The sequence below is a fragment of the Cetorhinus maximus genome, chromosome 9, assembly GCF_964194155.1.
Source record: "Cetorhinus maximus chromosome 9, sCetMax3.hap1.1, whole genome shotgun sequence".
NCBI classification, from domain to species: Eukaryota; Metazoa; Chordata; class Chondrichthyes; order Lamniformes; family Cetorhinidae; genus Cetorhinus; species Cetorhinus maximus.
In genome coordinates, this window is record NC_135887.1 from 77,840,986 (window position 1) to 77,864,487 (window position 23,502).

The 23,502-nt window shown below is 44.3% G+C and overlaps 1 protein-coding gene across 1 annotated transcript in view; it reads left to right on the top strand.

Moving 5' to 3' along the window:
* The window catches only part of LOC144684737 (N-acetyl-beta-glucosaminyl-glycoprotein 4-beta-N-acetylgalactosaminyltransferase 1-like), an 823,211-nt gene that overhangs the window by 766,086 nt on the left and 33,623 nt on the right, over positions 1 to 23,502 (top strand). Inside the window, exons 15-16 of the mRNA XM_078548907.1 lie at positions 9,932 to 10,224; positions 19,236 to 19,389. Coding sequence (XP_078405033.1) covers positions 9,932 to 10,224; positions 19,236 to 19,389 — 447 coding nt within the window. The remainder of the gene's footprint in view (positions 1 to 9,931; positions 10,225 to 19,235; positions 19,390 to 23,502) is intronic.

The following is a 23,502-nucleotide window of genomic DNA, read 5'->3' on the forward strand; positions in this document are numbered from 1 at the left end:
AGAGTAGGTAGGAAAGACTTCTTTCCCCCTAGCTCAGCGGTCAGTTACCAGAGGGCATAGATTTAAGGTGATTGGTAGAAGGATTAGAGGGGACATGAAGAAAAACCTCTTTACCCAGAGGGTGGTGGGCATCTGGAATTCATTGCCGAAGTTGGTGGCTGAGGCTGAAATGCTCAAGTCATTTAAAAGGTATTTGGATCTGCACCTGAAGTGCTGTAACCTGCAAGACTATGGACCAGGTGTTGGAAAGTGGGATTAAAATGAGCGGCTAGTATCTTTTTCTCTTTTTGGCTGGCGCAGACACAATGGGCTGAATGGCCTCTTTCTGCACCGTAACTTTTCTATGTTTCTACACGTCTGGCACTAACTCATATGTATTGAGAACAGCAATTTTCACTATACCATAATCACTAGATATATGACTGAAAGAGACAAGTACGCTTCTAATGCCTTCCCCCAAGAATGCGCTCTGCAACAGAACTGTCCAACTTTCTTTTGACCAAGGCAGCGTTGCTGTAATTTTCTCAAATGACACAAAATACATTCCAACTCTTGCCAAATCCTGAGTCATCATCAAGTTTACCTGTGATCTCCTGTTCATGTAACCCAAGTTTTCTTTGTCGAGTTCAAACTTTTGTTCTAATTTGTTGCATTCTAGTTTCTCTTTATCTCTTTCTCTTTCTCTCCCTTTGAAATTCAATATTTTCCTGTTCTTTTGCTTTTTGGAACTCAAGTTCAAATCTTCTCAATTGTTTTTCCAATTCAAGTTTCTTCATTTGTAATTGAATTCTGGCTAACTTGACCTGAGTGCGATAGGGATCACCTTTTCCTTCCTCATGATTCAGCTGTTGAGTCAATACTTCAACAATCTCTGCTTTTTTAGGCGCTACTTTTAAATACACTCCTAAATCCTCTATCACAGCCTTCAAATTAACCTTTGTTAACTGTTGCATGACATTCACAGGTAGGTTGTCTCTTTCCAGAAAAGCTTAAGCAATAGAGGTAGGAATGCTGATTTTTCAATGAATACATAAGACCATAAGACCATAAGACATAGGAGCAGAAATTAGGCCATTCAGCCCATCGAGTCTGCTCCGCCATTCAATCATGGCTAATAAGTTTCTCAACCCCATTCTCCCGCCTTCTCCCTGTAACCTTTGATCCCCTTACCAATCAAGAACCTATCTATCTCGGTCTTAAATACACTCAATGACCTGGCCTCCACATCCTTCTGTGGCAATGAATTCCATAGATTCACCACTCTCTGGCTAAAGAAGTTTCTCCTCATCTCTGTTCTAAAAGGTCTTCCCTTTACTCTGAGGCTGTGCCCTCAGGTCCTAGTCTCTCCTACTAATGGAAACATCTTCCCCACGTCCACTCTATCCAGGCCTTTCAGTATTCTGTGAGTTTCAATCAGATCCTCCCTCATCCTTCTAAACTCCATCGAGTATAGACCCAGAGTCCTCAAACGTTCCTCATATGTTAAGCCTTTCATTCCTGGGATCATTCTCGTGAACCTCCTCTGGACCCTCTCCAGGGCCAGCACATCCTTCCTGAGATACGGGGCCCAAAATTGCTCACAATATTCTAAATGTGGTCTGACCAGAGCCTTATATAGCCTCAGCAGCACATTCCTGCTTTTATATTCTAGTCCTCTCGAAATAAATGCCAACATTGCATTTGCCTTCCTAACTACTGACTCAACCTGCAAGTTAACCTTAAGAGAATCCTGGACTAGAACTCCCAAGTCCCTTTGCACTCCAGATTTCTGAATTCTCTCCCCATTTAGAAAATAGTCTATGCCTCTATTCTTCCTACCAAAGTGCATGACCTCACACTTCCCCACGTTGTATTCCATCTGCCACTCCTAACCTGTCCAAATCCTTCTGCAGCCTCCCAGCCTCCTCAATACTACCAGTCCCTCCACCTATCTTTGTATCATCTGCAAACTTAGCCAGAATGCCCTCAGTTCCTTCATCTAGATCATTAATGTATAAAGTGAAAAGTTGTGGTCCCAACACTGACCCCTGCGGAACTCCACTAGTCACCGGCCGCCATCCTGAGAAGGACCCCCTTATCCCCACTCTCTGCCTCCTGCCAGACAGCCAATCTTCTATCCATGCTAGTACCTTGTCTCTAACACCATGGGCTCTTATCTTACTGAGCAGCCTCCTGTGCGGCACCTTGTCAGAGGCCTTCTGGAAGTCCAAGTAGATAACATCCATTGGCACTCCTTTGTCTAACCTACTCGTTACCTCAAAGAATTCTAACAGATTTGTCAGGCAACCTCTCCCCTTGATGAAACCATGCTGACTTTGCCCTATTTTACCATGCGCTTCCAAGTATTCTGAAATCTCTTCTTTAATAATGGACTCTGAAATCTTACCAACAACCGAGGTCAGGCTAATCGGCCTGTAATTTCCCGTCTTTTGCCTCACTCCCTTCTTAAACAGGGGGGGTTACATTAGTAATTTTCCAGTCCTCTGGGACCCTCCCTGACTCCAGTGATTCCTGAAAGATCACCACTAACGCCTCCACTATCTCTTCAGCTATCTCCTTCAGAACTCTGGGGTGTAATCCATCTGGTCCAGGTGATTTATCCACCTTCAGACCTTTCAGTTTTCCTAGCACCTTCTCCTTTGTAATGGCCACCATACTCACCTCTGCCCCCTGACTCTCTTGAATTTTGGGAATGTTACTCGTGTCTTCCACCGTGAAGACTGACGCAAAGTACCTATTCAGTTCCTCCGCCATTTCTTTGTCCCACACTACTGCTTCTCCAGCGTCATTTTCCAGTGGCCCAATGTCCACTTTTGCCTCTCTCTTACCCTTTATATATCTAAAAAAACTCTTGCAATCTTCTTTTATATTACTGGCTAGGTTACCCTCATATTTAATCTTCTCCCTCCTTATTTCTTTTTTAGTTGTCCTCTGTTGGTCTTTGTAGGCTTCCCAATCCCCTGGTTTCCCACTGCTCTTTGCCGCATTGTATGCTTTCTCTTTAGCTTTTATGCTGTCCCTGACTTCCCTTGTCCGCCATGGTTGCCTCGTCCTCCCTTTAGTATGCTTATTCTTCCTAGGGATGAATTTTTGCTGTGTCTCTCAAATTAATCCCAGAAACTCCTGCCATTGCTGTTCCACTGTCTTTCCTACTAGGCTCAACTCCCAGTCAATTCTGGCCAGCTCCTCCCTCATGCCTCTGTAGTTGCCTTTATTCAACTATAATACCGTTACATCTGATTCCAGCTTTTTCCTCTCAAATTGAAGGGTAAATTCTATCATATTATGGTCACTTCCTCCTAAAGGTTCCTTCACCTTAAGCTCCCTTATCAAATCTGCCTCATTACACATTACTAAATCTAGAATTGCCTGTCCCCCAGTGGGCTCCACCACAAGCTGCTCCAAAAAAGCCGTCTCGTAGACATTCCACAAATTCCTTTTCTTGGGATCCACTACCAACCTGATTTTCCCAGTCTACCTGCATATTGAAATCCCCCATGATCACTGTAACCTTGCCTTTCTTACATGCCTTTTCTATCTCCTGGTGTATCTTGTGCCCCACATCCTGACTACTGTTCGGAGGCCTGTACATAACTCCCATTATGGTTTTTTTTACCTTTGCGATTCCTCAACTCTACCCACACAGATTCTACATCATCTGACCCTACGTCATTTCTTGCTATCGATTTAATTTAATTTCTTACTAACAAAGCAACCCTACCCCCTCTGCCAACCTGCCTATCTTTTCGATAGGATGTATATCCTTGGATATTTAGCTCCCAGTCCTGATCCCCTTGCAGCCATGTCTCCGTGATGCCCACCACATCATACCTGCCAATTTCAATCAGCGCCACAAGCTCATTTACCTTATTTCGTATACTGCGTGCATTCAGATACAACACCTTCAGTCCTGTATTTCCCGTCCCCTTTCTCATTGTTGTCCCTTTATCTGATGTGCTTGAAGTTAGATTCCTAGCCCTTTCCAAACACTCTGTCCTATTTTGTGTTCTGGAGAATTTAATAGCCTCTCCTGGGCTCTCCTTTCTTTTCAGTTTTTTCATAATTTTCCATGAAGTTGAATCCACCTCCCCACACGCTAACCTGCTGCTTTGTTTCCTATTAGTCATACTTCTTGGAGTTTTATCCTTCCCTCCCCACCCCCCCTGCCCCCCCCCCCCACCCCCCACTTTCTAGTTTAATGTGCTGTTGACCACCCTATTTACCCTTTTCGCTAGAACATTGGTCCTAGATCGGTTCAGGTGGAGACCGTCCCAACGGTACAGACCCCTCCTGTTCCAATACTGATGCTAGTGCCCCACGAAATGGAACCCCTTTTCCCCGCACCACTCCTTTAGCCACGTGTTTACTTCCCTTATTCTCGTGTCCCTATGCCAATTTGCACGTGGCTCGGGTAGTAATCCGGAGATTATAACCCTTGAGGACCTGTTCTTTAATTTAGTTCCTAGTTCCTGATAATCCCCAAACAGGTCCTCTTTCCTAGTCTTACCTATGTTATTTGTCCCGACGTGGACCACAACAACTGGGTCCTCCCCTTCCATCTCCAATATCCTTTCAAGCCAGTCAGAGATGTCCCTCACCCTGGCACCGGGCAGGCAACATACCATGTGGGACTCTCGATCCTGCTTACAAAGGATGCTATCAATTCCCCTAATTATAGAATCCCCTACAACTACCACTTGTCTTTTTGCTCCCCCCTCTTGAATGGCCTCCTGTGCCACGATGCCATGGTCAGCTGGCTCATCCTCCCTACAGCCCTGTTCCTCATCCACACAGGGAGCAAGTACCTCGTACTTGTTGGACAAGGTCAAGAGCTGAGGCTCCTCTGTTCCTGAACACAGGATCCCTCTACCTGCCTCACTTGCAGTCACACCCTGCTGACCCTGACCACTGACTGAACTTGAGGTATATAATCCAACGGGTGTGACCGCCTCCTGAAACAAAGCGTCCAGGTAACTCTCCCCCTCCCGGATGTGCTGCAGCATCCAGAGCTCAGACTCCAGCTCATCAATCCTGAGCCAGAGTTCCTCCAGCAACCAACACTTGCTGCAGATGTGGTCACTGTGGCTCGCAATGGGATCTGCCAGCTCCCACATCATACAGCTACAGCACATCACCTGCCCAGCCATCTCGACTTAGTTAATTAATTTATTAACTAGCTTGCAGTGTTTTTTTTTCAAATTTAGTGCAGATTTCCTACCAACCAATCACGTCACAGCTTTCCTGTGATGTCACTTTTTCAGTTTTGGCTTCAGTTGCTCTGTGCCCCGAGGTCACCGCTCCGGTGCTCCTCCCTCTGAGTCTGCTCCCTAGAGACAAGGCCACGAATACCCGAGGTAAGCTAGATTTATACTCACCACTCCGGTGCTCCTCCCTCCTAGTCTGCTCCCAGAATTTACTCACCAATCAGCTGCTTTTTCTTTAAAATCCACTGCCTCTTCCTCTCTTTTTTTTTAGGTTTGAGGAGGAGGGAGGGATGGAAACACTAGAAGAATATATTGTTTGGGGCTAATCCTTTCTTTGACAGTGGGTCGTCCTCAATTCCCTCCTGAGTCGCGGTGTCTGCAGCGACTTCTCACAGAATTTTTTTTTTTTGCAAAAATATACTTTATTCATAAAATATCTTCAACCACATTCCAAACCATTTCAAAAACACCATTACAAGGGTACAATCAGGTTCAACTTTTACAAAATGTATCACCAGGTGCATCAGTACAAACAATATTTCAATCATTTACAGCCTTTCATTTTGAGCTGTACGGCCCGAGGGGATTTAAACAGTTCCCAGTCCCTCGGTGCCCTGTGGCAGAAAGGTCTTAGACAGCGACCCTTCCCCATTGCGCCTTTGCGGCGGCTGCCCCAAGCTTTAGTGCGTCCCTCAAGCACGTAGTCCTGGACTTTGGAATGTGCCAGTCTGCCACACTCGGTCGGGGACAACTCTTTGCGCTGGAAGACCAACAAGTTTCGGGCAGACCAAAGAGCATCTTTCACCGAGTTGATGATCCTCCAGCTGCAGTTGATATTTGTCTCGGTGTGTGTCCCTGGGAACAGCCCGTAGAGCACAGAGTCCTGTGTCACAGAACTGCTCGGGATGAACCTCGACAGCAGCCACTGCATCTCTCTCCAGACCTTCTTTGCAAAGGCACAATCCACAAGGAGGTGAACAACGGTCTCTTCCCCACCACAGCCACCTCGAGGGCAACGTGCAGAGGGGGTGAGACTCCTGGCGTGTAGGAAGGATCTGACAGGGAGGGCCTTTCTCACCACCAGCCAAGCCACGTCTTGGTGCTTGTTGGAAAGTTCTGGCGATGAGGCATTCTGCCAAATGACTTTGACAGTCTACTCGGGGTACCATCCCACAGGATCCACCCTCTCCTTTTCCCTCAGGGCCTCTAAGACGTTACGTGCCGACCACTGCCTGATGGACTTGTGGTCAAAGGTGTTTCTCTGCATAAATTTTTCCACGAGGGACAGGTGGTACGGCACGGTCCAACTACTTGGAGCATTCCGCGGCAGCGTGGCCAGGCCCATCCTTCGCAACACCGGGGACAGGTAGAACCTCAGCATGTAGTGACACTTGGTGTTTGCGTACTGAGGGTCTACGCACCGCTTGATGCAGCCACACACAAAGGTGGCCATCAGTATGAGGGCGATGTTGGGCACATTTTTTCCCCCTTTATCTAGAGGTTTGTACATCGCGTCCCTGCGGACACGATCCATTTTTGACCTCCAGATAAAGCGGAAGATGGCTCGAGTGATCACCACCATGCAGGAGTGTGGAATGGGCCAGACCTGCGCCATGTACAGCAACAGCGAGAGTGCCTCACACCTGATGACCAGGTTCTTACCCGCAATGGAAAGGGAGCGTCGCTCCCACATGCCCAGTTTCCTTTTCACCATAGACACTCGCTCCTTCCAGTTTCTAACGCATGCCCTGGTCCCTCCGAACCATATCCCCAGCACCTTCAGGCCATCAGCCCTGACGGTGAAGGGGACAAAGGATCAGTCAGCCCAGTTCCCAAAGAACATGGCCTCGCTCTTCCCACGGTTTACCTTGGCTCCCGAGGCCAGTTCGAACTGGTCGCAGATGTGGATCAGTCTGCGCACCGACAGCGGATCCGAGCAGAAGCCGGCGACATCATCCATGTACAGGGAGGCTTTTACCTGAGTGCCTCCACTGCCTGGGATCGTCACTCCTCTTATGCCCGGATCCTTCCTGATGGACTCAGCAAAGGGTTCTATGCAACACACGAAAAGAACAGGCGAGAGAGGACAGCCCTGCCTGACTCCAGATTTAATCGGAAAGCTATCTGTTTCCCACCCATTGATTGAGACTGCGCTACTGATGTTAGTGTAGAGCAGTTGGATCCAATTTCGAATTCCCTCCCCAAACCCCATTTTGGAGAGCACATCCACCATGTAGGTGTGCGATATTCTGTCAAAGGCCTTCTCCTGATCCAGGCTGATGAGGCAGGTATCCACACCCCTGTCCTGTACATAGGCAATCGTATCCCTGAGCAGCGCGAGGCTGTCAGAGTTCTTCCTGCCCGGCACAGTGCAGGTCTGGTTGGGGTGGATCACCAATTCCAGAGCGGATTTGACCCGATTGGCGATGACCTTGGACAGAATCTTATAGTCCACATTCAACAGTGAAATGGGTCGCCAATTTCTAATTTCCTCCCTTTCCCCCTTGTGCTTGTAGATGAGGGTGATAATGCCTTTCTTCATGGATTCTGACATACTGCCGGCCAGGAGCATACTCTCGTACACTTCTCGCAGGTCTGGGCCGATCCAGTCCCACAGAGTCGAACACAACTCCGCCGGCAAGCCTCGCTTCCGGGAGTTTTACTCTTCTCGAAGGACTCAAGGGCCTATGTCAGTTCGTCAGGAGTTAGCGGTTTTTCCAGGCTCTCCCGTGTACTGTCGTCTAAGACCTCCGTGATAGAGGACAGGAAGGACTGGGAGGCTGTGACTTCTCCCAGAATGCTTCAGTCACTTCTCACCAGCGCCCTCTGTTGGATGCTCTTCCTCCTGTTGAGTGCAAGAGTCCTTCTCGATTCCCTCCTGAGTCGCGGTGGCTACAGTGACTTCTCCCAGAATGCTTCAGTCACTTCTCACCAGCGCCCTCTGTTGGATACAAAAGTAACTGTGAAATCTTGTTTTAAACTCTGGCAAATTCTAGTGTACTAATTTCAGCCTCTGAATTTGTATCCCAGATGAACCCCCAGTTTGTTATGATTCCTGTAGAGGCCGATAACTTCTAAAAAGAGATTTGAATTTTCAGTGGCCAACTGAAAGAATCACACGACAAGATTTCATATTTTAAGACTTTAACAAATCAAAATCAACATTGAATAAACATCACTTAGTAGGCAACTAATGTACTAATCTACAGAAAGATATCCCCTCTTTACTTCCTAACAGGACCGAAGACCTCACACATTTGTGCATTACACTGCATTCTCCACAGAATAACAGTTTTTACAGGAACCAGTCTGAAGTTGCTTCCAAGAGGCTCGTTTCCCCCTATTTCAATGAGTCATAAGTCCGGTGTGTGTGTGTGTTGGTGTCTGTCTCTTTCTCTCCCTCGGTCTCTCCCTGTCCCCATGGCATCAGGTCACATGGGCTTATCACCAGAAAGAATAATTGGAGGTCACATGCCCTTCTCACTACTCCACCTTACCTTGAATTAAAGTTGACAGTTTAAAACATAACTATTTTATGAACTCTCACATTCGGAACACTGTCAATATAACCCTGATGATTTGTTGCAGTGTTTCAATCTCACATCCAGTGCACCAGTAATGAGATGATGAATATTGATCCCAGGAGCAGTAATGAAATAACCTGTTCTGTCCTAGGCACTGCTGAGCTTAAGCGTTGCAGCTGTCTCCATCCAAGTGGCTGATGAGTATTTTCCATCGCATTCCTGCTTGAGCCTGATAGATGGTGGAGAAACTGGTCTTTATTTGTTGTTGAATATTCAGTCCCTGCCCTGCTGTTGGAGCTACAAAGTTGACATCCCTAATGTCCAATTCACCTTCTGGTCAATATTGACCTCAGGTGGTTGACGGTGAGGGATTTGGAGATGGTGGATCCAGTCGAGGTCATGGTAGATGGATTGACTTCAATGAAAAGAAAATCGGGAGAGATGTAAAACGGACAGCTGATTCGCCAACGCCAGCTCTAATCTATTGTACCAAGTTAAAATTACTCCCCATTGTTTTCTGCAATTCTTTCCCAGGGCCTCAAAACTCTGCAGTGCTTTACCTCCCTCAATTTTCCTTTTTTGCTTACTTTCAACATACATATTGTTATACGCTACTTTTTGATATATCTAATTTTTGCCTTGCTTGCGTCTGAGACTATAGACCTTGGACTTTCACTTAGATTTCTTATTTCAAAACGAAACCTGCTGTGAATGTTGGAAAAATAAAAAAACAACATTTTACCCTTTTTGCTTTAGGTCCCTTGTTGAGAGACTTTGGTTGCTGGTCAACAGTTAATAGGATGTATATATTTTTATAAAACTGGAGAGCTCATTTTAAATGGTACATAGAATTTATAGTACAGAAACAGGCCATTCAGCCAAACTGGTTGACACTAGTGTTTGTTCCCCTAGTAGCTCCTCCACCCTACTTCATCTAACCCTATCAGCTTATCTTTCTCTTCTTTTCTCCGATGTGTACTCGTATAGCTTCACCTTAAATGCATCTATGCTATTCACTTCAACTATTCCATGTAGCATCAAGCTCCACATTCTAACCACTTTCTGGGTAAAGATGTTTCTCCTGAATTCCCTATTGGAATTATTAGTGACCATTTTATAACTAAAACCCTGAGTTTTTGATTCCTCTACAAGTGGAAATATTTTTCCTACATCTAATGTCATGTCTTTTGCAACCTTAAACAGCATTTATACACTTCTGCGGATCATTAATGTGGAGAAACGGAGGGATTCTGCTCGTGGTAACAGATACCTCATTGAATTGGAGTTGATGGAGAAGGGGAGGAAGGTGGTCCGTTTGACAGATTACATGTACCTCTTGCTGCACAGAACCAAACAAGATGATGGAATTGAAGTAACAACACATTTGCAAAGTAAGGAATCCACTCAGCTGAACGTTCCATACTCGAAGCCTCTCCTGTGCCAACCGGTAGGATTGCATATAAGGTCGGATGTCATGGTACACTTTGTAGTTCCAGGTGAGGAAGAGCTTTATCATATTCAACGGAGTTTATGTAAACTCAGCACTTACATCCTTGAGAACAGTTATTTCCTCATTCTTAATGGCTCTAATGGTTTCTGATTTTTCCGTTTGATGCCTGGTTTGCTGGGAAACTGAGAGCAGTTCCCAAAAACAAAATGGGTCGAGTTCTATTCCAGCTGAGCAAGCCAATCAATGTTGAACTATGAATCAGGAAATCTTAAATGTCTGTGATTTTCACCTAAAGTAGAGCAAACTGGATATTTCAAAATGAATGTCTGGTCCACATTTGAGTTGTTTCAGAATTGGCAAATCCTATGCTCCCTAATTTCAGTCCAGACTGAAGTGCACTGATAAAATTAAAGTTTCTTTGTTGCCCTTTCTGTTGAAATCAGTAAAATCGTGGCAAGGTGAATGTGAGTTTGAATGCCTCATCATATAATGTAAGCTTTGTTAAACAAACAGGATCAGGAGAGAACTGAAATATTTGTACCCTTTTCCTTACTGTCCGTAATCAGTGTATTTTGGAGAGGAAGGTGTGTATGTTTCTTAGCCCCCAGAGTGTGTGCAGCCAATTTAAGTAACAGCAGCAAACTTTTGTGGATTTAAGTAAAGAGGATTATTTATTCAAGCCTCCAGCCTGAAAGTCTAAACGCTATGTCACTCATGTGTACACTCATCTGAGAAAGGTACAGTTCAAGAGAATAGTGAACTTCTAAAAGTTGTAAACAAAAGGATAGTTCATAGTTCACATGTTTGGCTCATCAAAGGAAAAACTGTTGCTGCAGGCCCAGCGAAGGCAGTATTTTCACTCTGAAAGGGTGGCTTCAATAACTGTAGTCATATATGAGGGACTATTGCAGGATTCCCTCTAGGAAATGAATATTCAGCAGGTTGCGAAAATAGTCACTTGTAGTTTCTCCTTAACAAGAAGGCAAGTTTCTTTACAGGTGGACTTGGAGTAGGAATCAGGCTGAGAGACTTTTTAAATGTCCAGGTTTAAAAAGGCATGAGTCTGTTGCCTTTTCCACTGCTGATGTTCCGTAGCTGTTGCTCGGTGTAGTCTAAGTTACTCTCCAGGTCTTGAGATAAGTACAATTCTTATCTGAAGGCAGTTTCAGTCACATGATCAAATTATATTGTCCACCCAGAATGACCTGGAAGCCCGAAACCATGGATACACAATGGGGTTCATTGGTTCTATACTGTGTAGAGTGGGTGAATGGGCATAAAAGTGCCATAGTTTGGCATGAGGGGCCAAAGGGGTTGTTTTGAGGGCATACCTTGGCCTGGGGAGCATCAGGAGGACCTTTTGAACTTATCTTACAAAAGATCCCCTCATGCAGACTATGGATTAGGACAACTCTGAGATGCTGTGAACCGCGACTCATTGAAAGCTTAGTCCAGTTCCATGAAAATTGTGGAGGACTAGCACATGCCTATGCCCGCAATGGAGCTGGCCAGGTCAGGAGTGCAGGATGTGGGTTTTTAACCACACTCTTAGAAGACATTCCCGAAAATTGGAAACCCAGAAATGGGACTGGGAATCCCAGAATTGGGTACTGGCTACCATTTTAAACTCATCAAACTCACAGACATGGTCTTGGATTTTCACCAAGTCGGGATGACTCGGGAGCTCTTTAAAATGGTGGCCAGTACCCAATTCTGGAATTCCCAACCCCATTCCTGGGTTTCCAATTTTCGGGAATGCCCTCTAAGGGTGTGGGCTGGTTTGGGTCAAAAACTCACATCCTGCATTCCTGACCTGGCCAGCTCCATTGTGGGCATAGGCATGTTCTAATCCTCCACAGTTTTCATGGAATTGGACTAAACCTTCAATGAGTCATGATTCACAACATCTCAGAGTGGTCGTAATCCATAGTCTGTATAAGGGGGCCTTTTGAAAGATAAATTCAAAAGATCCTCCTGATGCTCCCCAGAACAAGGTATGCCCCCAAAACAACCCCTTTGGCCCTCATGCCAAGCTATGGCACTTTTATGCCCATTCAGCTCTCTACAAAGTATAAAACCAATGAACCCTATTGTGACCGTAGGATGTATTTTTTAAAAAAAGCTTTAAAAAATAGTTATTCATTGATAACTTCGAATTTTCTGAAAAAATTTTTTACTGGAGGGCAATATGTGTTAATCATCCAAATCCTTTAAAGGTTCAATAGCTGAAACTGCAAGCTTTTGAAACCTCTTCATCTTGTATAATTGAATATTGTGAAATTGATAGCAAAGATCAGAGAGCCAGAGCTGTCAATCAAGCAATATTTTCTCTGGGACTCAGGTGTTTCGACAGTCTAATAGATTTCTGGGCTGCATCCTACCGTCACTATAGGGTTCATTGGTTCTATATACTGTATATCGGGTGAATTGGCGTGAACGTGCCATAGCTTGGCATGAGGGCCGTAGAGGGTGGGCGGGGTGCATATCTTTGCATGTGGGCATGAGGGGTCATGGGTGGGAGGCATACCTTGGCATAGAGTTATGAGGGACCGTGGGGGAGTGGATGGGGGCATGAGGTGGCATGGATGAGGATGGCTGTATGTGGGAGGTGAGTGACTGTGAAGGGTGAGGGCTCGAGGGTCTTTCTATTTTCATTTTAGCTGGGATGAAGTCCCAGGATGCCAAACCAGGCCTTTTAAACAGCGCACATCAGCACCTAGCCGCCCTAGTGGCTGCCTCCTAACATTTTCCTGGGTCAGCTGGCCCAACTCTAGCCTGCACCCAACCCCCCCAAAATGAAAATCCCATTCTTGTTAGCACTTTCTCCCAAGCAAGCTGGCTGAGCCGGGAAGTTTCCCAACTCCCACTAGCTACCTCAATGATGAAAATCCAGGCCATGGAGAATGGACTTGTGTTTTTGGTAAGTCCACAAACAATAGCAAGTGTAAATTCCATAGGTGGTTCTCATCTTGGTATGTCCATTCAAGGTGGAGCACTCCACCAATAGGCGTTCAAGTAGGAACTTTCTGGAAACTTGAGGTAGTCTGTGTAGAAATTGCAGAAGTCACCTGACCCTTAGCAGCCATCTTAACAATCTTGTTAGTGTCCATTTTTAAATAAAAGACAGTTCCAGAAAAGTGTATACTTAATGCAATCCATGTTTAAATTTCTGAATAGGACATGCCTTCACTGGGCCTGACAGCTTTCTTTCTCCTTGTAGCTTGTGGCACAAATTTAATCTCAGGGTTTGGCTCCTCCATTCAGTTCACCTCTTCTATTGATGGCATTGGTTTCTGACATACTAAAATTAGCCGAATGCAGACTTCATTCTGTTCCTTTCGTATATGCTTTTCCATGTCACTTGTGTCAGCTGTTGCTCAGCTGGCACCTTGCCTTTGGGGCTCTTGCCTCTGAGTCACAAGACTGTGCTCCAGGGCTTAAGCACAAAAATCAAAGCTGACATCCAGTGCAGTACTGAGGGAGTGTGGCACTGTCAAGGTGGTGTCTTTCAGATGAGACATGAAATTGAAGCCTGCTTGGGTATTATAAAAGATCCCACGGCACTATTTTGAAGAAGAGCAGGAGAATTATGTCTGGTGCCCTGACCAAATTTCATCCCTTAATCAACATCACAAAAAAGATTATCTGTTCATTATCACATTGCTTTTTGTGGGAGTTTGCCTTGCACAAATTGCCTGCTGTGTTTCCTTGATTGTGCTTCATTGCCTGTAAAACAGGTTTGAGATGTCTGATGGTCATGAAAAATGCGAGTTTTCCTTTTTGCTTTTTCAGTTCTCTGTGACCTCGCTTTTTTTTTTACATTTTCTTTAGAGAACCTTCAATGTCTGCATTCTCTAATTACATTTATGTGGCTGTGTAGATGCCACTGGGAAAACCAAAGCAGAGCACTGATCCAAGTGCAACTAAACCCCATTCCCCACCATCCCCCAGCACTGTTAAATTACAGATATCTACCTCCAACTGGCATAGCTCCCATAGATTTTTGTGTATTCTCAGCCTGTAACAGGTAAAGGATAAAAATTAAGCACATATTGGTCACAGAATATATGTAACATCAGATCCACTTATTTGCACCTTTCATAAAATGATGAATAGAGCTGCAGAATTCAATTCCTAAAACGCTCATAAAATTCCCAGAATATCATGTCATAAAAATGGAAGAACCCTGTAATATGTGTATTAGAATTACCTTTAGTACACATCTGTCGCCCTCCTGACATAACATTTCTTGGAAAACAATCTCTTTATAAAACAGAAAGCCAGCTCTTCACTTGAAGCCTGGAACTTACAAATAGTTTCCAGTCTGCTCACAGCAGGTAACCTCTAATCGATAAAAACAAAAAACTACTGCGGATGCTGGAAATCCAAAACAAAAACAGAATTACCTGGAAAAACTCAGCAGGTCTGGCCGCATCGGTGGAGAAGAAAAGAGTCGACGTTTCGAGTCCTCACTACCCTTCAACAGAACTGAGTATAGTTAGGAGAGGGGTGAAATATAAGCTGGTTTAAGGTGGGCGGGGGGAGAGAGAAGTTGAGGGGGGGTGGTTGTAGGGACAAGCAAGCAGTGATAGGAGCAGATAATCAAAAGATGTCACAGACAAAAGGATCAAAGAGGTGTTGAAGGTGGTGATATTATCTAAGAAAATGTGCTAATTAAGAATGGATGGCAGGACACTCAAGGTACAGCTCTAGTGGGGGTGGGGTGGAAAGACTGACAAGGTATTAGTTGTAGATTTTAAAATAATGGAAATAGGTGGGAAAAGAAAAATCTATATAAATTATTGAAAAAAACAAAAGGGAGGGGGAAGAAACGGGGTGGGGATGGGGGGAGGGAGTTTAAGATCTAAAGTTGTTGAATTCAATATTCAGCCATATTCAGCGATATGGAGCTTACTTAACATGTAGATATTATGGCCTTAAAGTGTCATAGGTCTACCTTGGCAGCAGAATAACACATTGTGCTTTACATGTTATACTACATTATCCTTTGAAAGCAGCATATCATCTGAGAAAGGTGGCAGAGGCTAGCCCCATTAAGTAATTGTCATACATCAATGCTATCAGTGCACTACTTTACAAGAATTGGACTCAATGTGGTGAATCAAAGTTAAATCAATGAACCAAATGGAGCTCATTTACATTTATTTTTACCTTTTCATTTATATTAGGTGTTTCACAACATCCATCTGACCACAAAAACAAGAAGTGTATATTCATAATAATTATAATACCATAGTATAAAATTTGATAAAAATAGAATGTACAGCTGCACTTATACCAAATTGAGGAAGTTCAGGCTGCTCAACTGTCATTTATTTCTCGTTCAGTTACTGGATTTATATGAAGTAAAATTGTGAACTAAATTTTCTTCTTTTCAGTGGGTTTGCAATCTATGTCACAGTTACTTTCCAATGGCCTTGGTGATGCTCAAAGCCTTGCATGTTCACCCCTCAGCCTCATGTGGTCTTTTTGCATGCTAGTCTCTCTCAGCCTTACACTGTGGTCTTTCACAAAACATGTCTCAGCCTCACATATAGATTCCTCTCACTTTTTCCAGTCCCAGCCTCAAAAATGGACTTGATGCCTTTGGTGCCATACAAACCTTCCTTAATCCCATACATTGATGCCCAATTCTTCTATTTGTTATCCATTTTTTTTTTCCTTCTGTTTTTGCTGCTTAATTTCAACATCAGCCCCTCTTTCTATTCCTCCAAGGAACTCAGCTTCTAGTTTGCCTGCTTTCCACATTAATCTCTCCTGGTTGCACAGAATTCTGCACTCGACCTCCCTGGGAGCCTTTCCCTCAGGCTCTGGATAAAATGCCAATATGTATCTTATACTCCACTATAGAAGTAGTCAATTCAGAGCATTTTTTAATTAAAAATACCTTTTTGCTAGCATTTTTAAGGTCTGAGTGGACAATATGCTGAGTTGTCAATAATATCTTTATTTAGCAAGACTACAACTGCAGTAGTAAAAATAATTGCCCAGACCTTCTGTTGCCAATAGCGGTGAACATTGAGGTGCTTGTCACCACTGAGGGCTGCAACAGAATCACAAGGTCCAGAGGGCCAACTTATGTTGAATCTGGAACTTGTGGTTTGCCAGAAATGGCTCCATGGGATTCCATGCTGATGGTCCAGCCTGGACCTATCAGCGTGTAAACTTGGGCCATTTGCCTGGTACTTGGCAAGTTATTTGCACTAATTTATTTAGATCTGCTCCTAACTGACATACAGCCTACTCAGGAGTACAGTCCTTTAAGTCAAGAGGAGTGTCAAAGCATTCCTGTGGCCTTGGCTCTGCTCTGGCAACCCCCGACACCCTAACCCCCCACCCCAGCATCCCTCACCTCCAAGTCTTCAGGTAGACTGAGGAACTCAGGGACTGCAGTGGAGGGGTGGTGAGCAATGCCGGGGGTGGGGAGTGGGGTGAGCAGAGCCACTAGTGGGGTGGGGGAGTAGTGGGGGGGGTGGAGGGGTGTTGGGTGAGCAAAGCCTGAGGAGAAAGGGGAGGTGGGATGGTGAGCAGAGCAAAGGTGGGGTGGTGGTGGCTGATTTTAAGAGTTGAAGGAAGGAACTCTTGTAAACATTTAAACACTTGCAAACACTGAGGCCCAGATTTTCGCTCCCTTGGCTAGTGCACAGAGTCAGGAAATTTCCCAACTTTCCAGCTGCACCCGCTTTGGAAAAAGTGCCCAAAATAATGGGATCTTCATTCTGGGGTGGCAGGTACATACTGGATTTGGGCCTTCCTCCTCCGGAAGCAGGTCAGTGGCAGCCACAGGGGCTGCTGAGTGCTGAGGCGGGCTGGTTAAAAGGCCTGCCTCGGTGCTCTTGGATTTTGTAATAGTTGTTTTATTTAAAATTGGGCCATCTAGCCCTCACCGCTCACACCCCCTCACCCACCCCACTACCCACTTCCTACCAAAGCCAACCCATGCCCCAATCCACCCTGATGGCCCCTCATAGCCTCCATGCCAACCCATTCCCCTGTACCCATCCCCAATGGCCCCTCATGTCCTCCATGCCAACCTATGCCATCCCACCAATCCCCCTGGTCCCTCATAGCCCCATGCCAGCCTAGTGCCAACTCTGCTAACACATGTCCCCCACAGTCCTTTATTGTTCCATGACTATTTAATGCCAGCTCATGCCAACCTATACCACTCCCACTCATCCCCATGACCCTTGTGGCAACTTAGTGCCAACACATGCCCACACATCATCCTTTGCCCTTAAACCCTCATGCCAACTCATCCAGTATCCACCATGGGCAGAGCTCAGGAGTCATGTTCAGAATAAACAAAATAAAGCTCTAAGCATCTATTATGGGCCTCACTGGATAAAAACGATATATAGACCTCACTACTCTCACAGAAATGGCGCATTTAATACATTTAAATCCCCTCAAGTACTTAATCCCTTATAGAAACAAGCATTTGTATTCATAGCCCCACATCAAAGACAACTAATCTCTTAATAACCTCGTGGAGCTGTCAATAAACCTGTGAACATACAGCTCCCGCCCTCCCCCCACCCCCCCAACCCCTCAACCACTCTTGCAGTGATAATGATAGGTCGTGGAAATAGTCAAGCAGTATTAATACTATAATGACAGACCTTAGGTTTATGTCAACAAACAACTATTGAAACTTCAAGCACCATTTTCTTCAACTCAGAGGCACATCAGGCTGGTTTTAAAGGGCAGGGGATTTAACTAACTTGACAGTTTGACAGTTCTACACACCTCACTTGCCTTTTATGAGCATTCACATCTACTCTTAAAAATCTTAAGTCACACACTGTGGGAAACGGACCTCACACCAGCAAAAATAGGATCTGTCTGAACTCAGCACTGAGATCGAAATGCCTTGCTGGGTTTTGGTTTCCCCCATGTGTGAATCACATCCCGCCAGCTTTCCCCTACCAGCAAAAATAGGATCTGTCAGAAATGAGGGTGGGACTTCCTAATCTGGGGTCCTTATGCTCGTTTGGGTAAGGCGCGGAACCTCCATGACTCTGCGAAAATTCATGCCTTAAACACAGCACCTCCCAGAACGCTAGAGCACTGCTGGATCTCAAGGGGCATGTCTCCCTCCAATGACCTAAGAGAGGGGTGGCTTTGTCATATCTCCATATCTGCCCCATGCCACGAGTCCCCTGAGTTCCGTCAATGATTGCTTTGTGCTGGAACTGGGAGAGGAATTCCCAGCTGCCCAACATAAGAAGGTAACAACATGCCATCAAACACAATTAGCAGTATATGGCTCCATTTCACCGCTGACTGGAAGATCTGGGATATTAAATCACTTTTTAAATACCTAGTGTTCTACAAACCCACTGCATACCATTAAGGAGCTGTTGTCACAACTGCTAGAGCATTAACTTTTTTCATACTTCGGGTGAATATTTGCATTTTAGGAAGTTAAGGAATGAAATAGTTTTGTCACATTTTCTACCTATTTTAAAATAAAGTACTTCTACTTGGGGTTTTGCTCAGATGCAAAGGAATGCTTCCCTCACTTCAACTCACCCTGTTTAATCATACTCTCCTACACATCAGAGGAAGGCTCAAAGGAGACATTGAATTCATGGGAGTGATGTGTTGAAGAGCATTAAGATGGTCCCAGTGTCAGCTAACTGAGTAATGAAGGACTGGAGAAACTGGTACTTCTTAGCCTTAGAATGAGGCGATATTTAGTGGTATATAAAACATTATGAAGAAAGGTAAATCCGTGGCAGTACTTAAAATTCAGTCATGGTTTGAGGAATAGGGGGTTTTTGTTTAAATAGTGAAAGGATAGTCACTTGAAGTGATCAGCATATTGAATGAACCACTGGGAAGCTTAACAGACAAAAACACTTGGGTAGAAGAGATGCTTTTTGGGAAGGATCAGCTGAGGTGGGCCAGTTTCCTTCTTGACCTATCTTATGATTTCCAAAGAGTAGTGATGGAAAGTAGAAAAGTCATGTTTGCTAATGGGCAAGTGATCTTTACATCAGCAATTATTCTTCCTTTTTTTTGACTGTACAGTAAAGAACCAGGCCCGATGGGTGCAGCAGTTCATTATAGATATGGAAGACCTCTACAAGGCAACAAAGGATGAAAACTTCAACATTATCATCATTGACTTTGACAGCAGTGACATGGATGTGGAACGGGCCTTGAGGAACAGCAAACTGCCTCGGTACAGTAAATGCTATAGACTAAGATTTGTATTGGTGAATTGAACTGGGACTGTCTTGGTTGCTGGTTGTGCATTTAATTTAATAAGTGAGAAAGAGATGCATCATTTCAGTCCCGATGATAGCTTGGATAAATAGAGTGATGAGTGAATTTATGAATGCAGCTTGTCACAGCACAAATTAAAAAGGCATCACCTCTTAAGTTCTGTGTGGTATTTAATGAGATAATCATGTACCCAAAGCAAAATGAGCTTTGGCACCATTTACTCCAGTCACCAGTGATGGGCATCTATGAGATAAACTTGACTTTGTCTGTTATCCTTAAATAAGTTTGATGGATGGACAACAAAGGTGAACAATGAAGTGCATTTTGGTATATGCGATGCTAAGACTATGTTACCAGTACAAGACCTTGCTAGGTTGGGGGGAGTGTATAATGTCATGTTGGCTTTAATTTTTTTTCTGCCGTCATTTATTTGATTTAAACAGTTTAGTTGCTGCAATGATTTTGGATATAGGCCCTGACTTGGCTGACTCGAAATAACTAGCAAAGCACTGTGATATAGTGTAGTTTCAATGCTCTGGACAAGCATTTGGGAAAAGGCATGAATTGTGTAACAATTCCTTGAACCTTTAGTTCTGAGACTACTCTCTTACTTAGACTTAGTTCCTGCGATCCCGTGCGAGACAATGGGCAGCAAAACTCCGCCACCAGCCCTGGTCCATCACAATCTCTTTTGCTCCAGCCCAGGTAGTGTCCCGCTCTTGAGGGTCCTCCTTAAATGCACTTCAGTCCAAGTCTTCATTGGCCAGCCCCGCCTCCCTCTTCCTTCTGGAGATGTCCATTCTACTGCCACTCTCGTATGTCTTAATTCTATTAAATATATTATTTTCATAATTCATAGAAATTGCATTTTACTTCAGGTATAAAAACATAACATAATAGTAAAACATAAAAAATAGGAGCAGGAGTAGGCTATTTGGCCCTTCAAACCTACTTTGCCACTCAGTATGATTATGGCTGGTCTTCTGCCTCAACTCTAACTTCCCTTATTAATGTGTGATGACTTCCACATTGAAGGTTTAACAATTTAACATTGTAAGTGCTGCAGCCTTATGACATGAATGTCAGTTGTGAAGTAACACACCCATTACATTTGTTTCAGTAACACATAATATCAATTTTAATCTCTTCCTTGTGACTTGTGATTGTTGGCAGATCTAACTGAGTTGGCTTGAATAGGAAGTTAAAATGCCTGCTGGCTTCATTATTCATTTCGCAGAATCCTGCATCAGCAAAATCTTGCAGGTTTATATGTAGGAAAATCTCCTCGTCCTTGACAAAAGAAAACTAATGCATGCAGGGGCAGAGAACCCTCAGGTTAGCCCATTCTTTCTCCATCATCAAGTTCATCATCAAACACAGTTCCACTGCCTATCTTATATGAGCCTATAATGTTGTATGTTGTAAAAAAGGGATAAGTTATTTGACCACCAAGTCTACCCTTGCTACTTCATTGATATTTGAGACCCTCATGCACAGTATAGGTGACCACGTCCCTGATTACATTCTCCTGGAAAACCTTCAGCACTCGAGGGTCTCCTGGTAGATCCAGCCACCACTGGAAGCTAGTTAGTGGCTAGCTCAAGATGTTATCATGAAGCACTCTGCCATGCTACTTGTGAGCTTGTGCCAGCTTAGGAAGACATACTATAGATTCATGGGCCTGCACGGGTCATGCAGTGACTTTTTAAAACTCATCCTCAGGATTTGGATAAATGCTGGCAAATTGACCCAAGTTACCCCTGAGAAGATAATAGTAGCCACATTCCTGAACCTCTGCAGCCTGTGTGGTGAAGGTACTCCAATATTTTTAGGTAGGGGTCTCCAGAATTTTGACCCAGCAAAGAGGAAGGAATAACAAATATATATACAAGCCAAGATGGTATGTAACTTGGAGGGAAATCTGAAGGTGATGGTGTCCCATATATCAACTGTCTTCATCTTCTAAATGATAATGGTTCCCATTTGAGAGATGTTGCAGCGTTACATTGTATGCTACACACATTGAAACTGACAGACTGTCTTAATGAATGAAATGTCCTCTACTCCCGCTCTGGCCTCAGGAGGCCCATCAGTGTCACCACTCTGGCTTGGGAGGCGGTGGCAGTGGTGGTCAGTGCGAATGCTGCACAAAAAGAGGTTTGTCATCAAGTGCAGATAGAGGATGAATGATCTCATCCGTGCCACCAGAGTAGGGCAACCATCTTATCACTCTAAACTCACACACTCACAAGCCCATCACTGCCCATCTCACTCATTGCCAGCTTAAGAGACATTACCACTCACTGTCTCACAGACACCCTCACATCCCCACCTAGCCTCCACTCCTCTGGTGACTTCCCCCTCAGCCCTCACCCTCTTGAGACCACTTGCACAGATCAACATGTGTCCCCCCACATACCCTGCGATACCCCCTTTACCAATAATGCCCTAGCCCTGCAGCCTCTTCCTTTGCTTGAAGCCACTTCACCCACTTCCCCAAGCAAGTCATAGCCCTGCAGCCATTTAAAAGGCACCTCCACCCTTATGGCTGGTCTGATATCCATCCCTCCATATTGTCCTCTCATGCCCACCATGATGCCCGACACCAGTAGGCACAGAAAATTCCGCCTACAGTTTCTGCCTCAGTCACTAACCCTGGAACTGAATCCCACTGCCACATAACTCTCTGCGTGAGTTCCTGCTGCTCTCTCTTTCAACCTTTTTAATCTTGTATCTATGGCTGCTTGTTCTGGACCTCTCCACCACCGGAAACAGTTTGGTTTTATCTACACTGATAGAGGAAACTTAAATGTACAGCAAAATCAGCACATTCTGTGTAACTGATTTTCCAAGAAGAACTCTGTCAAATGTTCTGAGCACAGTTCCCCTGATACAGTGAAATCTCTCAATGCTTCCACGTAATGTGAACATGCACATTCCTTGTTTGACACTTTTAGGGCTGATTTTTATCAATGTTCACTCCCAGCATGGGACTTGTAATAGACAGAGAACTGTGGAGAATATGCTTGTGATTTCCTAAAAGGTAGTCCCTGCCGGTAAGGTTTCCCAGTCCTTTACATTGCCTGCTCATACAATTTTGTAAAATTAACCTTATTCAAGCCAATAGGTCAGCATATAGAATTGAAGATAGCCTCTGCACAATTAGTCCAAAACTTTCTGCATCTGAAATACGTGGTCAAATTATTAAACTATATAAAATAAGATAAGGGAGGCAATAATGAAGAGAGAAATCAGTGGGATGCAGTCAACCAGGTCTTATTCTGTTCAGAACTGCATTGATCAAACCTGGTTCATTCACATAAAGAAATCATGCAGATCTCTCTCTGAGGAAGAATGAACCCTCTGGGCATGAATATAAACTAAATCTTTATCAATGGTTTATGATTGTGTTACAAATCACACACACAGAACCAGAGCCTTAAATAACAACAACAAACACTTGCATTTAGATTGTGCTGTTAACATAGAAAAATGTCCCAAGGTGTTTCACATGAGAATAATCAAATAAAGATTGACCTTCAGGCAAAGAGGGAGATAATAGAAGGGGTGACTAAAAGCTTAGTCAAAGAGATGGATTTAAAGGAGGACAGAGAGGTGAGGAGGTTTGGGGGAAAATTCCAGATCTTAAGGTCTAGATGACTCGAGGCATGGCTGTGGGTGGTGAGAGGAAGGGATTTTGGGATGCGTAAGAGTTGGTGAATGTAAGGTTCTTGTAGGATTATGGATCTGGGGGATGGTACAGGCAAAGAGAAGGATAAAACCATGGAGTGATTTGGACACGAGGATGTGAATTTTAAATTGGATGACTGGAAGTCAATGAAAATCAGCAAATACGGGAGTGATGGAAGAACAAGACTTGGTGCAAGTTAAGACAGGTGCGAGCATACGAACAATGACATAAAGGATGCATATGTTCCTAAGCTGAACTTGTGCCAGCCTGTAAGCATGTATACAAGATTTATGCCAGATGACCATTTGTGTTTTGTTCTGAAATGCTTCTCTTTCTTTCCAGTAGTTGGAAAATAGCTAGAAGGTTTTGAGTGAAGTG